General features: G+C 42.1%; 1 protein-coding gene across 1 annotated transcript; it reads right to left on the bottom strand.

The window, feature by feature from the left end:
- Positions 1–10,475: 10,475 nt before the first annotated feature.
- On the bottom strand, positions 10,476–18,586 carry LOC136678404 (uncharacterized). The gene is made up of 9 exons (XM_066656462.1): positions 18,437–18,586; positions 16,729–16,805; positions 16,540–16,608; positions 14,076–15,260; positions 13,425–13,582; positions 12,430–12,556; positions 12,192–12,288; positions 11,941–12,063; positions 10,476–10,865 (listed from the first exon to the last, which is right to left on the bottom strand). Exons 1-5 carry the CDS (start codon positions 18,584–18,586, stop codon positions 13,570–13,572), a joined length of 1,494 nt encoding a protein of 497 aa, XP_066512559.1. The 3' UTR covers positions 10,476–10,865; positions 11,941–12,063; positions 12,192–12,288; positions 12,430–12,556; positions 13,425–13,569.
- Between the last annotated feature and the right edge of the window lie 268 nt (positions 18,587–18,854).

Raw genomic sequence — 18,854 nt, forward strand, 5'->3', positions numbered from 1 at the left:
TCCCGGCTTGTGCCCAATGATTCCAGGTAGGCTCTGGACCCACCGCGACCCTGAACTGGATAAGCGCTTACAGATAATGAATGAATGAATGAATGTTTTCAAATCATGATTAAACTACTTTTGGTTCTTTTTTCCAATGGAAATATTTTAACATTTTTTATACTTACCATTGTCTTCATATATCATGTATCTTTATCTCCTTGCATGGCATTTTACATACAATAATTAACTCTAATATTACTATCAACAATCGTACACATTTGCTGGTTTTGTTTTACTGTTAGGCTATGTATTGTATACAGGACAATCTGCTTGTTTAAGACTCTCACATTTGTCTTGCACTCTTAGAATACTTTGTATCAGTGTTATATGGAATTATCTAATGTGATTATATATTTCTAATTACCTATAAACAATTACTTACTTCTCTGAAAAATACTATAGACAGTAAATGAGAACTCTATGTCTCGATTGCTGTGCTACTGCATGAAATTAAAGTGGTGTTAGTAATACATTGATTATCTGTAACTGCTTATCCAATCCAGGGCCTACCTGGAATCATTGGGCGTAAGGCGGGAATACACCCTGGAGGGGGCGCCAGTCCTTCACAGGGCAACACAGACAAACACACACGGGGAGAACACACCAACTACTCACAGACAGTCACCCGGAGCGGGAATTGAACCCACAACCTCCAGGTCCCTGGAGCTGTGTGACTGCGACACTACCTGCTGCACCACCATGACGCCCAGTATTAGTAATACTTTTTTGATAATTCATTGTTTCATTATTACTTTGTAATATGCAGAATATAAAACATGCAGAAATGTACAAAACATATAATAATAAGCCAAGTTTACAGTCCATATACGACAAATGAAAGCGAATAGCAGCATTGACATCAATGTATGAAAGCATATGAAGAGACATATTAAGTAAGAATCAGAAATTTGAGAACAAAAAGCAACTTCTTCAGTAGTAGTACAGATGCTTCTATACAGCCTACCAGATGGTAGCCTGGTAAACAGGTTGTGTGCTCAGTGATTGCAGTCTGCTGTGAGTTTGAGACTTTATCAGGCGTCACGACTGGTAAATGTCCTGGAAGGATGGGAGTTTGTTGTATGTCTTCCTCAGACATGTTCTCAGAAGTTCTGTGGGGGGTTTAGGGAGTTTGTGGCGATGCTTGGGGCTTTACCCTATTTTGCCAGTGTCAGCCAGTGGGGAAAATGTGGTGCCATAGTTATTTTGGTGCTTCATGATTATCTCTCACTATTTAAAGAAACATTAATAAAAATACATAATGTTTCTCCACAGAAAAGTATGTCCATTTTTTATTGTAAAAAAATCTGCTGTGAATTTCAGAATTTAGAAACAGGGCTTTCTGTAATGCAGACTCCATGTTCAGTAATATGTGAAAAAAATCAGAATTACTTTCAAGCTCTTACTCTTGAAGCAGGACTACATAACTTTGTATTCTTCTTTCAATGTAAACCATTTAATTAAGTAATAACAATTTAAAGTAAAAGATATTGTAAAATAAATGCACACCTTTAAACCACCTTTTAAACTCATCGAAGATTACACTCCAGGGAGGGGCCCATCCCCATCGAACAACAAATAAAAAACACCCACCGAAACACAACCACAAAGTAATGTAAGTTAAAGCTTGACATTCAGACTAAGCTAAATGATATTATTAACCACTCCAGCCACCAGAGGGCAGCGGCAGACGGCCAATCAGCCATAACACCCTGCACCTGGTAACAGGTCTGTAAAGACTCACTAGAAACAGCCTGAGTTGCTGGTTCTTTGGCACTACATGTGTGAGAGAGTCTAGCTGGTAATTTTGGTATCTGTCTGCTCATCTTTCCTCTGTTTTATTAGAAGGCTGAGCGGTCTCGCTCTCTTTCTCTTATTTTTTTTTTTGTTGTTTGTTTTTCAGTTGGGAGTTACTCACTTCTGTTCCCCTCCCTTACTGCTTGGCACTTGGGTCCACTCCTCAATTACACTGGTAGCTCACCCGTTCGGATTTCTGAATAACATCCAGGAATAGAAAGTTCCAACCTCACCGGGAGCTGCCATTACAATTAACACATAACCTATGTGTTTCCACATTTTTAAAGTCATGTTAAGTAAGATGTAAATATGCAGTAGTTTAATTGAATAACTATTGTGACTGGGGTTTTGTACCAACATTAACATATGATTTGTATCCTTTATACATTCCTGCAGATTCTTCCTTCTGGTTCTTTGCTTCAGTAAGTGCAAAGCTTCACAAGAACACACACACTACTGACAATTAGCTATGGTTCATTCAGGAATATGCGATCTTTGTAAAATTAGACACAATTCAGTGTGTTCGTATACATACGTATATACTGTGTGAACTTTTAATAATTTAATTGAAATGTTCCAAATTTATTTGGAATAAAATGTTATTTTGAGTTCCATTAAAAGTTATTAATGTGTGCTATTTGTCATTGTACAACAATGTGTGTCTTCTGCATGTAACCCACCTTTGGCAGTGAACGCACACACACTAGAGCACTAGGGGCTGTGAACACACACCCAGAGCAGTTCAAGGGCTGGGGGTCTGGGACCTTCTTTGTAACCCTGTTGTAATCCTGCTGTTTTTCTAACTGTAAGATGGCGCGGTGCATCTGCTGCCGTCGCGTCTGTTGCGCAGACCTAACCCCTGTTGGGCGAGTGGACAGACGAAACAATCTTTTCGCTGCAATGTTGTACTTGTATAACTTTGTATGTGACGATAAATTGAATCTAATCTAAGTGCTTGTCAAAGCTAGGATTTCAGCAATAAATTTGTCTCACACTGTAATATGTCATGAAAAATGATGGTTATTGTCCCATGAATTTATTAAATATATTGAAAATAATGCAACCCAATGGAGAATCTCACATTTTGCTTTCCTCCTGGATTGCTTAGAAGATATGGCATCTAGTGCTAGACACAGCAAAGAAAAGTCTGATATCTCCAATCTCTATCCATGAAAATACTGAAATCAGTAGTGGTATTTATTACGGTGGATATTCCAAAAATAAACAGCTTTTTGTGAGTTTTCAAGGGATTGAACCTTAGTTGTGACATATACAAGTAACCCTTCTGCTCGCTAAATGTGTTCTACTAAAATACTCATGAAGCCAGGTTAGGGTGTTTAATACAAAATGCGCAAACACTTGGCATAACTGTGGGTGGGAAATTGACACAATTTTACTCGTGTGTTCTTCATTTCAGATTGCTGTTTGACACTGTTTAAATCTCTTTGACACTGTAATGCTTTTGTTAAAACTGTATTACATGAGCACACAGGGTCCTTCTTTGGTGTGTGTGGTGTTGTAAAAGACTGTAGTTGATCTGTGATTCATACGGATTGACATGTGTGTTAATCTGAAGAAACACCTTTTATTCTTTAGTTGTTGTCAAAATGTGGTGCGTACCACTAATGGTATGTGAAGCAGCAAGTGGTTGTATGCCAGCTGACCTCACAAAAATGACTACTTAATTAAAAATGATTTTAATAACTGAAAATCTGAAATTGAAACATGCTCATGTGTAAACTACATAATATTTTGTTTTCATAAGTTTGTGTAAATGTAGTTTGTTTAAATGTCACGCCCTGTCCAGTGTCTGTTCCAACCATGTAGCACATGGCTCTTTGTTGTTGTGCTTGTCTCCGCCCTAGTCCCGCCTTAGTTCCTCCTCCTCATCAGTGTCTCCTTTGTAATCCTGCCTCCTCGTTATCTGTTCCAGGTGTCCCTTGTCTGCTGCTACTTCCACCGGTGGCCGGACGGCAGCCTCCCCCGCCCCCCAGGCTCTAACTCCGGCCCAGGCCCCACCTCTTCTACCCAGACCCCCCCCTTCCCAGGTTTACGTGTTTTCTCGACTTTCTCCTCCCCTCCTTGCCCCCTTTGTTTCTAATTCTCTCTCTTTCTCTATCCTTCTACTCTACCTGCCTCTTCTTCTTCTTCTGCTGTCCTCCTCTTCCGTTCTTCCCGCATTCTCGTCATCTCAGCCCCCTCCCCCTTCATCCCAACCATTTCCATTTCTGGCTGCACCTTCTCAGGCCCCTCACCTTCTCTATCTGCCTACAGGTGCTACTGCTGACCCGTCCGAGCTCCCTGTGCTTAGGCCTCATGACACGTCCTTTTCCTTGGCTGTTCAATCCACCGCTCATGCCTCCCAGTCTTAGAGAAAGGATCTTGCAAGGTGCAGACATCGACCTTTCAGCCTTACTACGTCCTTCGTTAGCCCCTGTAGCCCCTCGCACAATCAACATAGGGGATCTTTCCTTTACACTCAAGGCTTTTAGGAGTACCATTGGCAATTCTCTGCCCAGGCCACTGCTAGCCTGCAGCAATGGAACATCGCTTGCTACTAGGATGCTCTGGATCTAGAACTCTACTGTCGTGTCTTCGCCGGTCACATCGCCCTTTCGTGCGATGTGTGTGGCAACCCAAACCATCCCGCAGCATCATGTTCACTTTTCACACAAACTCCCACGTTACTACTTCCAGCTCTCGTGATAGTCGCGGACAACACCTGTCCTACCTCAATGGCCAGATGATTTTGTAACAACTTTAACTCAGGTGGATGTTTCGCACTCTCATGCAGATTCCTGCACATACTGTGGCCAGGTTCACGCCCGACCCAGCTGTCCCCTTAGATCACGAGATTCAGCAGCAGCTGACTGCTTCAGTTCCTTTCCACTCCTATCAATGTGTCGGAATTTGCCACCTGCCTATCCCGACTCCACTTTCGCCTGTTTCCTTCTCGATGGCCTTCTCTTTGGCTTTTCTCCCGGTCTGGTAGTCCTCCCCAACTCCTCCTCTCGCAAACTGCTATCAGCCGAAGCTGAACCTGATGTCTTTTCGTCTCAGATGGTTTCATGATTGACCCCTTCTCCACGCCTCCCTTCTCTTCCTTCTGCATCAACCCCATCGGCATCGTCGCAAGAAACGCCTCATCATAGACCTCTCGGCTCCCCATGGGTCCTTCGTGCGGTTCATCGATAGTCTCATCCCCGGCAGGGGTTTTTCCCTCTCCTATACTCACGTCGAGGACGCAATTTCGCTCTTCAAGATCACAGGACACAGCGCCTGGTTGGCCAAGACGGACATTGTCTCCACCCTTAAAATCCTCCCAGTTAATCCCGACTTCTGGCACTTTTTTTTGGTGTGCACTGGCGAGGCTCATTATTTTGCAGTCCGGCTGACCTTCGGTTGTAAGAGTAGCCCCAAGATTTTTGACTCCTTTGCCGAGGCCCTATCTTGGATATTGCTGAACGTCTATCACCTGCCCTACATCATCCACCTCCTCAACGACTTCCTGTTGCTTAACATCCCTTCCTCCCCGCCAGCACACTGCATTACCCAACTCAAATCTGCCTTCTGCCACCTAGGTGTTCCCCTCTCAGCAGAGAAAACCCTCGGTCCCACTACTTCCCTCGAGTTCCTTGGCATCGTCCTGGATTCCGTCCTATTCCAAGCATCCCTCCCACAGGAAAAACAAAATCGCATCATCCAGTTCCTCTTTGACTTTCTTACCCAAGCTAGTTGCAATAAGCATCAACTCCTCTCTGTTGCGTCACCTCAACTTTGCTTATGCAAATTATCCCCCAAGGTCGCACTTTCGTTTCACACCTCCTTAATCTCACCTCTTCTGTCTCGTCTCTGTTCCAGGTCGTTAATCTAGACTCTGCTTGTAAATCCGAGCTGAACTTTTGGCTCCTCCTCCCCTGCCACTGGAATGGCATCTCATGCTCTTTCCAATCCCAAGACCCCTCCATATTTATGGATGCAGCTCCTTCTATAGGTTTTGGCAGCTACTACAATGGTCACTGGTTCACATATCACTGGCCCTCAGATCTCCCCCCCTTCTCAATTGCGTTGTGTGAGTTGTACCCCATCGTGGCCACTGCCATTCTTTGGGGGCAAGAATTGGCCCGTCGTGCCATTATCATTCATTCAGACAACGCATCAGTTGTAAACATAATTAACAAAGGGCCTTCAAAGTCACTGCCACTCATGTTCTTTTTCCGCCGTCTCGTTTGGCATTCAGTTATGCACCAATTCATTTTAAGAGCTACTCGCATCCCTGGCCATTCCAATCCAATAGCTGACTCTCCCTCTCAATTTGAGATTCAGAGCATTGGCACCTCAATCTGACCTTCATCCCACGCAGACGCCTCCATTTTCAGAAATCAACTTCCCACTTCATCCCGGCTCCGCCATCTTTCAGTCATCTCACAAGACCTCATCCTCCAGGCCGTAGCATCATACATACTGGACGGGCTGGCTAACCTTCAGACATTTCCACCAACTTCATAACATTCCGTTTTCATGCTTTGACTCCCAAACCACAACCTCGTTCATCACTTTTACTAGTTTACACTTCTCTATCCGGTCATCAACAATCAAAGTCTACCTAGCAGCCATACATTGTTTTCCACAAAATCCTCCACAGTTCTCCACATCCTTATTCCCACCACTCCCAGCTTTACGCACAAGCTTCCGAGCCAATTCAAACTCCAGCCCAAACCTCCTGAGTTCGCCCCCCTCTCCGACGCTTCTCTGGGCATGGTCTATGCTAGTAAATTTGTTGTAACAATGCTTCAAATAAACTTTATACTGTTTAAAAGCCTGTTAATTTTCATTTTCAATGGTCCCACATTTGTAAGGAACATGCATTTGTGGAATGAGCATTAGAGATTAGTGTGTGGGTTGCCATGAAAAACTTGCCAAATCCTCTCTGCTAAAGCCAATAACAGGTTGTACAATGTTTATAAGTAATTTCTTCAGTTTTATTTGTATAAGCTCCATTTCTTAGTGCTGTTCAAATAAGTAAAATGTACATATGTTTAAAAAGACAAAGGCTTTTATGGAGTGTTCTAATTTTCACATGACTGTATCCCCACAGTTCATGTTTCCATATTCTGTCATATCACATTCTATGTACACAGGGCCATTACAAAAAATTTCCCACAGTAAAATTTCTTCATCTTCAGTATATTAATAGTCTGTTATATTGTGTCTTTAGTGAGTCTTTCAGGTTTTTGAGACGCGTTGAAAATAAAGAGATAATATCCGCGGAAGGAAGCTAAACGTGTTTTTACACAGTATGGAAGTTGTGTTCGTATTTCGCCATCTAGTGAATGCACCTAGGGCACAATTTTGAGGTGAAAGGGAAAATCCAAATGAATCGATTGCTCATCCTTTGTATCCTGGATGTGTACTCTGAAAATTCACGAGTACTATTCAAGAGCAAATTTTCAGTGCAAACAAATTCAGTGCTACAAATTCAAAGTTGGTAATATTTAATAGTCTGAGACTGTTTTAGCTCTTTGTCCAGTTCCCTGTCTGTCCAAGTCTCTCTGTCTAGGTCTTCCTTTGTCTAAGTGTCCTGTCTAGTCATCCAAGTCCGTCTCTGTTTTGTTATCTTTTATTATAGAGTCACTGTGTTTAAGCGTGTGCGTCCGCCCGGCCCTGACATTAAAAAAATAAAGTATGGGCTATGAAGAATTGGTATTCAGTACGCCTGTAAGAGAAGGAGTGGTGCAGCGCTCCCCCGCTTATATACAGGGAGGGAATGCGACCTCCCAGTATTTTGCACAATCCATAAAAAGAAAGTCCAGTTTCAGCTTCTTACTAAATGTAAGCAAAGGCTAGAGACAGACGTGAGTAATTAGAATTTCACTACAAAAATGGCAAAGTAGAAACGAGACAAACCCTATGAAATACTCCAAAGCCCAGAAGGACTAAATCTGGAGACATAAACAGAGAGAAAACTTAGCTGAAGGAAAAGAACGTGACCGATCTTGGCATCATTAAAGTCCTAAAACACTGTTTAACAGCGCTATCACCTACAAGCCCGGAGAGCCGCTGTGACCTGCTCCACCTCTAGTCTGTTAAAGGACATATTAAATTAAATTAAATTTACTTCATGTTTTTATTTCTTTCAAAAACGCGAAATTCCCCAAAATTCTATATGTTCTCAAATGTTTAATTTTGTTTAAACATTCGGCTTAAGCCTAGTTATTCATATTCGCTCTATAATTTTTAGAGATTATTTTAGCGCAACTTTGTGGAATGCATGCAGTTTAGAAATATTCAAGCAAGATATAAGATTGATAGGTAATACTTTGAGGCTTTGATCTGATAATAGATGGTACATGGTCTAAAAAGTTTGAGAACCACTGCCTTAGGGAAATTGCTTCTCTGCAGTATGAGATGGACCAATCGGTTTTGAAGAGAAATCAAATATACACAAACCCAAATATTATTCTTGACTAATCAAGATGTGATACCAGTCGTAAACATAGTGGTGTTTAATGCAGAAACCATCTTCCAATTAAATTTCAGCCACCGCCCTCACTCAGAATCAGGAACAGAAACTGATGTATTAAAATGATCAAATAACACTAACTTTCCTCCAGACACCGCTGTTGGTGTAGATGACGCCACTGGAGAAAGAGAGCAGCCTCACCTCCGAAATGAAGTGAAGAATAAGAACGTGGACCAGAATGTGAACAATTCCAGAATGAAGAATACAGTCTCACTCTGTATTTTTGGGAGAACAAGTAAGTGTTTATTTAGGTTTAATTGTCTGAGAGTAAGTGCAAATTTGATAGTAGATTGTAATATTTTTTGTAAACTTGTCTTCTGGTGGTTTCAAAGTGAAGAGAGGAGACCAGTCTGGATTTAATGCTGTTTATTGAGCGCTCTGGTTGATCCTCAGACTGATCTCAGAATGATCTGGTCACAGGCTGAATCTCAGACTGATCTAATTGTTTGTAAGAGACACACATCTTTATACCCATTTTACAACTTCACACATGGATTGATCTTTACCTAAAACAGGATCTGGAAGCACCAGGAACTGTCGTAACACATCACTGTCGTGAACAAGCCATAAACAACCTAGGCCATAAACAACATCTGAGTTCCTGAGTTGTAAAGTTAACAATCAGTTCTTATCAAAGGTGTTTAAAACAGGGAATGTGTGATCTCTAAAACAGTCCAAAATGTTATAGGAGAAATGTTACAATTCAGATCCAAAGGGGAAAAAAAACAATACAACATATTGTACTGATACTGTAAATGTGTTGTTCTTCATCTCTCTTTCGTTCTCACTCTCTTGGTTAGTCCCCTTCATGTTTTAGCTGAGTTTCAAAAGGATGACTTGTATGGACCTCAAATCCTCCTTTACAACATTTCCTGATCCTCACACAGCTACACGAACCCAAATCTACAGCATCAGAGACCTTGGAGACAAGATGAGAATTCTCATAGACAGTCTGAATGATCAGGTGATTATGGGCAGATGTAATTCAGTATGTTTAAACCTACAAGATGTTTTTTAACAAACCTGTTAATAAATCATTGTTTACCTTAAAGGAACACTGTGTGATATTAATGCCTTAAAATTACAGCTTCAAAAGGGTTGTGGTAGTCCACTGATCTGTAATGGGGAGAACAGAGACTCTGTTGTTGCAACTCTGGGCGCAGCACTGCAGAAACTACACTATGTAACCTTTGGAGGAGGGTAGGAAGCCAACCCCCTCCCTCCCCTTTCACACTGATTTCAGTACAAAGTTGTAAAAATGAATAACACTAGAGGGAGCCACAGTAGCCAAAACAGATTTAAATTATAAAGGAAATAAACACATGACTATATAATAATATAGTATTAAATAGTAAATATGTTAAGGGTGTATATAGGTCGTCAGTGACCAACACAGTTTGATTCTCTGATGTCCTTCTCCAAGAACTCAGTCTCTTTTTTAGAGAGCTGGTGTGTTACTGGTTGGTAGCTGCTCCCCTTTGGAAGCTGACTTTTAAAACAATGCAGGTAGATTGACTGGTTTTGTTGCTTGCGCCACTCTAAAACCTTGTGTTGTTGGTAATGCTCCATTCTGACACCTTAGGCACCATTTAGATTGGACCGAATCAAATATTTATGCTTCTGATCTTTTGTTTAGCTTCTTTTGAACTTGGAGAATATCAAAATTTAGAACGAGGCTCTAAATGTATGTTTCCAGGGAATGAAGCGCTGCTCTGTTTTATTTGTGTTCTGATGACGTATCAGAGTCTTGAAGGTTCAGCCAAGAACCAAGGTTGGGACTTGCTCCAGCTCTCTCCTCCTGATCTTCCTCTCAGAAACACTCACTGCTGTCTTTGTTTTTATTTACCACTGACTACTTTCTTTCTGTTTGTGTTTACCCCTCAGTGCTCTGTTTATCCCTCACAGTGTTAGTTACAGTACAGATGTCAGTACTGTGCATTGTTTGTGAGTGAAGTCTGGAATGAACTGAAGGCGAGTATCTCTTTCTGTTGTTCTTTATTTCAGAGCTTTGTTCAGAGTTAGAGTTGCTCGGACAGATCCGTTGAGCTGAAATGATTCTTCACTTCACCTGTTTACCTGGAGCACTCTGGAGGTAAGGCTTTACTGGTCTTCATTCATTCAAATCTAATCAAAAGAAATTTATTTGTGTAGCGCTTTTTACAACTGATATTGTCACAAAGCAGCTTCACAGAATTCCAGTAAAGACAGTTTTAATGTGAAATATAAAAATGTAAACAACATCAAAGATGTAAAAATCCCCAGGTGAGCAAGCCAAGGGCGACAGTGGCAAGGAAAAACTCCCTCAGCTAAGGAAGAAACCTTGGGAGGAACCAATGCTCACAAGGGGTGACCTATCCTCCTCTGGTCAATCTACTGGTAACAATAATTAGAAGTCTGTGAGAACTTCAGTGTAGGGGCAGCTCCAAGGCACTTGGTGGTTGCTGGAGCATGGGCAGCTGGTCTGAAGCGTGGAGGAGGAGCTCGACAGTCATCCATCAGCATCCAGCTGGACAGGCAGGGTGGTCGTTTGTTTGGAAAAAGGTAAAGGGATGGAATTAGTTTGGTGTTTGTAAAGCAGAAAATATTAACATTTCCAGAGTGTGGCTAATGACTCTGGCAGGTCTGACTATGACAGCTTTAACTAAAAGGAGAGAACCAGAAGGAGACACAGACGCGGGAGCATCCTGAAACACTGGCATCCCCCCGCTCCACCATCAACAAAACTGAGTGATCTTGTGAAGCGGATGGACGACACTCAGTTTACTATAAATCCTTGTGTCCATGAACCCCCCGGATCTGCCACCTTTATCGATGTGGATCATTAACTACCAAAAGATAAACTAAACCAATGAGTTTTTAGCCTCAATTTAAAGATTGCGACTATGTCTGCATCCCGAAAATTTTCTGGTAGATCATTCCAGAGTTGGGGGCTTTATAAGAAAAAGCTCTTTCCCTGGTGGTCTGCAAATGTTACATAATAAAAATGCATCCTTTTTTGTGACTGGATTTGCAATAATGGTGGAGAGAACCTCAAAAGAAGTGAAGGTGTCACACTTTAAGACTGATGTCTAGGGTATTTTGGTAAATTACACATACTCCACCTCCTTTGTCTGATAATTTTTGGCTATGTACATAATTATAATCTAAGGGGTGGCTAAATTTAGTGCTGAATATTCATTTGGTCGAACCCATGTTTCCGTAATACAGAAAACATCAAATTTATGATCACTTACGATATAATTTACCATGATTGCTTTTGAATTTACTGATCTTATGTTGAGTAACCCAAATTTTAGTTCTGAGGTGTTGCTGCTATCATGTGTATGACTTAATATTGATTAGGTTGTTGAAACAGGCTGATTTAGTTTTTCTAATTTTACATTTAATTCGGGGGAAAGACTCAATCTCAATACAGTTGAACCTAGGTGACGCCTCAAGGCAGTTCACAGATGATCGGTTTAGCCTGTCTGTCTGTGGCTTGGTTCCGGCTTTGGACTGTCAGCAGCTGTTTACGCTACACTGTGGACTAACTAAAAGACTGTGTGCTATGCTGCAAGAAAGGAAGGCAGCACCATCCCTACCTATAAGATCAGGCTTGCCCTCAAATGTAACCAACTGTCTATAAAGCCCACTTGATTTTCGGAACACCACTTGGACATCCAGCAGTTTAACGCTGAAGGTCTGCTGTAGGCTTCAGTGCCGCGCTGCATTGGGATGGGACCAGAGCAGATTACTGCATCGCACATCCTCTGGTAAAGGGGGTTAAGCTAAACATGCCATACTCTGAGCGGGCAAAACAGCCAGCAGTAGCCATGGTATTGCAGGTACTTACCGCTTTTGGTTGATTTAGGAATTTACACCAGAAACGTTACTCCAGGAGCAGGTGGCAATTTTAGTGCCTCTGTAATAAATAATCCTGCGGAGACAATCTAAAAAACAGATCTATGGATGGTTAAGTGGTAAATACAGAAATAACATTAGAAACAACAGGAAACCCAGGGTGAACAAAACTCCTTCTTCTAAATGGGTACAGGAAGAGCCAAACGGGTTGCCAGATTAGTCTTATTCACCTTCCATAACCACTTCATCCTGATCAGGGTGGCGGTGGGTCCAGAGCCAGGCCAGAATCACTGGGCTAAGGCTTCTATGGACAGTGTCACAGTCATCCGCAGAGCAGTATCTCATCACCACCAGCCACTGGTGAAGAAATAACATTACAGATATGTACCAACACATAACTCAGCAGACTTACTATCTGAGGACATCCTCCGGGTTGTGTCTTTAGGTGCGTTTCAGCTCACTCTACTATGTAAAATCAGTCCAGTATTAACTCTTGTATGGCCGCCCACTCGGTCTGTGTCTTTCTCCTCCTTGCTACCTCTGCCGCAATGTCTGTCATTCATTCATTATCTGTAACCACTTATACAATTCAAGGTCGTGGTGGGTCCAGAGCCTACCTGGAATCATTGGGTGCAAGGCGGGAATACACCCTGGAGGGGGCGCCAGTCCTTCACAGGGCAACACAGACACACACTCACCCCTACGGACACTTGAGTCGCCAATCCACCTACCAACGTGTGTTTTTGGACTGTGAGAGGAAACCGGAGCACCCGGAGGAAACCCACACGAACATGGGGAGAACACACCAACTCCTCACAGACAGTCAGCCGGAGCGGGAATCAAGCCAACAACCTCCAGGCCCCTGGAGCTGTGTGACTGCGACACTACCTGCTGCGCCACCGTGCCGCCCCTGGGAAAACCCAGCTAGATTATTTTTGTATCTATGTAAACACCTGTGAGTCGCAAGAGCCCTCTGCCCCGTGATTCTTAAGTTGCTTAGTGCAGGGACCAGCAGAGGACCAGGTGTAGCAGCCACAGAGGCTCTATTCTCCCTGTTCCAGCTCGGTGGAACCTCACAATCATTTAGAAGCTGAAATGTTATGGTACAAATACTACATAGTGTTCCTTTAATGTGCTTTCACTTTTTAAATGTCTGGTTTTGACAGACCACCTTAAAATTCCTTCATGTTCCTGCATTGTGTATAAAGTCAAAAAACACACTTACCCTTCTAGCTTTGAATCTGAAGAGACAGGAGGGCCCCCTCCTCCTCATTCCTGTCCCCCTTGTCCCAGTGGGAGCTGGCCTTCCTCTTCTACCAACGGCTCACGATCCCAGGAGTGAGGAATTTCCCTGGGAAGCCTGTTCTGTCTCACCACCAGAAACTGATAAAGAAATAATATCATAAATATTTTAAAAACAGATTACTACCCAACAACTCAGAGCTGTGTTTAATATCAGAGGCGCTGCTGGGTTTATTTAAAAAGACACAAATCAAAATTTCAGTTTAGTCAGATAACTTAAGCCTAAATGGAACTGGCTGAACTGAGGAATCCCGCTTTGTGTAAGGGATTCCCCCGCTTTTGAAATGAGGTCAAACTCTATTGAAGTTCATTGACTTCGTGTTTCTATTCAGGTTTATTTTGAAAGCTCGTTTATTCTTTACGTGGTGCAAATGAACCCTTCAATACTTGTGTCATCTACCTATAATGTTATTCACTACAGGAAAGATGTTTCGGTTCAACTATGGGCTGCATTCTACACTGCCCCCTCATGGTTCCCAGTGGTAAGCTTCAGAGATAATACCTGTTTTTAATGCTGAGCACAAATGGGACTGTCTGTAAATGCACTGTCTGTAAAATCAAAACTCCTTCTTACTCTATCTCTGACTCTGAAGAGTCTGAAGAAACAGGAGGACCCCCTCCTTCTCCTTCCTGTCCCTCTTGTCCCAGTGGGAGCTGGCCTTCTGCTTCAACCACCGGCTCACGATCCCAGGAGTGAGGAATCTCCATAGGAAGCCTGAACCCTTCTGGACATCCCCAGTACAGCTGAGAGGAGGGCGGGACATTGAAAACTGCCCTCAAGATGGAGTCCAAGATCAGGTAGTAGAAATCACGGTTACGCTGCTCTGCAATTCTCTGCAGATTCTCCAGAGTGCCGACCATGCGGAGCAGCTGAGAGTACACCTCCGCAACGGTGGCAGTCTGGCGTCTGTATATTGGATGAGACAGCTCCACGCTCATCAGGAACTCCAGGAGCCCCATCACGGCCTCCTCTGTGAATGGCCCCTGGATCATGTCCACAATATGGAGCGGGAGCGTCCTTGGGTTTCCGGCTTCCTCTAAATGAGATCTAACATGGAGGTACTCCTGGACAGGACCACGCCCCATATTGGAAAGGGACGCAGATCTTGGGGAAATGGTGGAGCCCCTGTCCTGCAGATTTGAAGGGAGAAGGCCAAGAGACACGTTGGTTCTGAGGGAGGGGAGTACGTCGTCCCTGACGGTGCTGGGAGCTACTCTTCTGCGGAACATGCGAGCAGCTCTGCCGATTAATTTTCTCATCCTCTTCCTGGCAGATATGCACAGCTTCCTGAGGTGGGGACAACAGCTGGATTCATCCACCACCTCCACACTTTCCACGGATGTGTCCTCCTGATTTTCTGTGTCTGACACATCCACACTGTCCTCCGCAGCATCCACAGCCCTCCGCTCAGGTCGAGTAAACTCGTACCAGGCGTCACATGGTCCAGAGCTTGTCTCCGTCCCCTCAGAGTCCGTCCCCTCCTTCTCAGTAGCTCCGGAGGGAGACGCACCCTCTTCATCCTGCTCCTTTTTCGCAGGGAGTCCTGGGCCAACTGGACCGTCAGCAGGGGTCAGTCTCCGGTCATAACCCAGCAGGTTTATGACTGTGATGACCTCCTTCGTAATTTCCAGAGCGAGTCCTTCTGTAAACTCCCTCTGGACATCCACAGGTTTGGATTCAGCCAGATTACCCTGAAGATGGCAGTTCAAGGTGGACAGTACTCTGGGCTGAATCCTCTGCTGCAGGAATTCTGCACCCCTACAAACGCACATTAATGTTCATTTGGTCAAGAAGTAAAGTCTTACCTACAATAACACACCTACATTCTCAGATAAACTGTGGCTGTGATGGCATCCCATCGTTAATTCATATTTTAACATAGGTCTATTTTACTTCAGGTACATTTTCACTCTTCTGTTTGCATACTTTTATTGTGCCTTATGCTGTGCAATGACAGTAAAGTTAAATCAATCTATCTGTCTGTCTGTGGGACATAATTCACTACTTCCAATTATGAGTCATAATTGTACCATATTCAGTATTAAGTGTGGATTTTTAAAATTGTGTTCATCTCTACGATGCTGTTACACCCGTTTAAAGAGCAAATACATTTTAGCAATAACTTAGTTAAGAATATTCACATGTTAGATTTGGAATATCATATGTTTAAATAAATAAAACCTAAATAATGTAAAGCCACAAATCCCCATAACCACTCCATACTGTCACCTGCATAACTTTCCATTCCACCTTAAATGGAGCAGAGTAAAATTTGGTCCCAGTAGAAATGATCCATTCCACCTTAAAATGCTATACTCTTGGTCATGTGCAGAATTTTCCATTCCACTGATTCCATATATGATTCAATAGAGCACTGATTCCAATGTGACCTCTGTAGAGTTATTAAACAGTGCAGCATTTAAGGTGGAATAGGAAGTTCTTACAGGGAACTGATGCAGCTGAGGTCAAATATGAAGATTTGCTCTGAATATCCCTTCATTTAAAAACACACAAACTCTACATCCTTAATCTGTGGTCATTAATCACCTATTTGTCTAAAACAACCACAGAGTTTAAATCCATTATCTGCATTCAATACACTACTAATAACAAAACAAATTCGTCTAAAACACACAAAAAATATGAATTAAACAGTTACATCTAAGCGCTCTTCGCTTGCGTCTTCCTTGGCTATAGTGCAGTGTTTTTGTTTTACCTGGCAACCTGGGGGTTTGTGTACTGTACTGTGATTGGGCAGAGGGCGGGAACTCAGACCAAACACCGATCGAGTGCCGCTCTGGGCCTTAGACGGTTTCTTTAATCTCCGATGATACATACTGGCCATTTTATTAATTTAGTACAGCAAATGTTACAGATTGCTCCTTTAATGTACATTTAATGTACAGAGACTTTATTCAGATTACTCTGGCGCATTTGTGTATATATGAATCCGCTAACATCATTCCTAACAGGATTTAATTTTATTTCAGTAGAAAAACACCTGGAAATATATCTGTTTTCATTTAAAAACCCTTACCTTTCTTCTTCTACATAAGCGCTGGGAATGATCTTATTGTTTAAAGCCATGATTATGCTGTAGATTTTACTGTAGAAAGATAAAGACAAATGTACAATTGTAAAAACTGTAATACATCGAAACACATTTAGTTAAAGTAGATAAAGAAGAAGTGAACAAATCGGAGAGGGAGAGAAGCTGGACACTCACTTGTACTGCAACACGTTCATGTTTTGAATGTCATTATGAGGTAAAAGGCCCTCTTTTGTACGTTCCGTAGGCGGGGCCTGTGACATCACACACAACGTTCAGGAATATTCAGGAATTTACATGTTTAAAAAAAGAAAGAAAAAAAAAAAAAAAAAATATATATATATATATATATATATATATATTTTTTTTTTTTTAATTTATATTTATATATTTATAAATATATATATATATATATAGTTTTTAAAGAAATATTTATGTATTTATCTAGGGGCTGTGAACATACACCCAGGGCGGGGAGCAGTTCAGGGGCACTTCAGCTGTTCACTCCCACTGCACCCAGTTTTCCTGTCGGTTGTGGGAATCAATCCAACGACCTTTTAGTCTTAAGCCCTCTTCCCTACACGGTAGGCCACGGCTCACCACATAAGTAAATATAAACATATATAATTACCTGAAGTGCTTGTCAACACTAGGATTTCAGCAATAAAAGTTAGTAGTTTCACACTGTAATATGCCATGAAAAATGATGGTTATTGTCCCATTAATTTTTGTTTATTAAACGTATTGAAAATAATGCAACCCAACGGAAAATCTCACATTTTGCTTTCCTCCTGGATTGACTAGAAGATATGGCATCTAGTGCTAGACACAGCAGAGAACATGGCACGGAAAAGCCTGATATCTCCAATCTCTATCCATGAAAATGCTGAAATCAGTAGTGGTATTTATTACGGTGGATATTCCAAAAATAAACAGCTTTTTGTGAGTTTTCAACGGATTGAACCTTAGTCGTGACATATATGAGTAACACTTCTGCTCGCTAAACGTGTTATACTAAAATACTCATGAAGCCAGGTTAGGGTGTTAAGTAATGCAAAATGCAAATACACATGGCATAACAGTGGGAGGGAAATTGACACAAAATTTTACTTGTGTGTTCTTCATTTCTGGTTGATTCATATGGATTGACATGTGTGTTAATCTGAAGAAGAATCACCTTTATTGATCCCCTTAGGGCAGTGGTTGTGAAACTGTGTTGCGTACCACTAGTGGTACGTGAAGCAGCAAATGGTGGTATGCCAGGTGACCTCGTAAAAATAACTACTTAATTAAAAAGATGATTAATAACTGAAAATCTGAAATTGAAACATGCTCAGGTGTATATATGGATACACCTTAATAAAATGGGAATAGTTGGTGATATTAACTTCCTGTTTGTGGCACATTAGTATATGGGAGAGGGGAAACTTTTCAGCATGGGTGGTGGCCATTTTGAATCCAACTTTTGTTTTTTCAATGGGAAGAGGGTCATGTGACTTATTCAAACTTATTGGGAATTTCACGAGAAAAACAATGGCATTGGTTTTAACGTGACTTTATTCTTTCATGACTTATTTACAAGTTTCTAACCACTTATAAAATGTGTTCAAAGTGCTGCCCATTGTGTTGGATTGTCAATGCAACCCTCTTCTCCCACTCTTCACACACTGATTGCAACACCGCAGGAGAAATGCTAGCAGTCTTCCAGTATCCATAGTTTCAGGTGCTGCACATCTCGTATCTTCACAGCATAGACAATTGCCTTCAGATGACCCCAAAGATAAAAGTCTAAGGGGGTCACATCGGGAGACCTTGGGGGCCATTCAACTGGCCCACGATGACCAATCCACTTTCCAGGAAACTGTCCATCTAGGAATGATCGGACCTGACACCCATAATGTGGTGGTGTACCATCTTGCTGGAAAAACTCAGGGAACGTGCCAGCTTCAGTGCATAAAGAGGAAAACACATCATCATGTAGCAATTTCGTATATTCAGTGGCCTTGAAGTTTCCATTGATGAAGAATGGCCCCATTATCTTTGTACCCCATATACCACACCATACCATCAAGATGTGCAGCACCTGAAACTACGGATACTGGAAGCCTGTGCTACCATTTCTCCTGCGGTGTTGCTATCAGTGTGTGAAGAGTGGGAGAAGAGGGTTGCATTGACAATCCAACACAATGGGCAGCACTTTGAACACATTATATAAGTGGTCAGAAACTTGTAAATAACTAATTTATTTGTAAATAAATTTTTAGAGATTATTTTAGCGCAACTTTGTGGAATGCATGCAGTTT

This window comes from Hoplias malabaricus, chromosome Y (genome assembly GCF_029633855.1).
Source record: "Hoplias malabaricus isolate fHopMal1 chromosome Y, fHopMal1.hap1, whole genome shotgun sequence".
Classification (NCBI taxonomy): Eukaryota; Metazoa; Chordata; class Actinopteri; order Characiformes; family Erythrinidae; genus Hoplias; species Hoplias malabaricus.

Bases quoted from the DNA above. Each gene is read 5' to 3' on its own strand.
- LOC136678404 (XM_066656462.1), bottom strand. From the start codon at position 18,586: ATGGGGCCATTCTTCATCAATGGAAACTTCAAGGCCACTGAATATACG. The intron at 16,806-18,436 runs GTCCGATCATTC...GTGATGTCACAG, and splicing joins CACCACATTATGGGTGTCAG to GCCCCGCCTACGGAACGTAC. The intron at 15,261-16,539 runs GTAAGGGTTTTT...GTGCGTTTGTAG, and splicing joins GCTTATGTAGAAGAAGAAAG to GGGTGCAGAATTCCTGCAGC.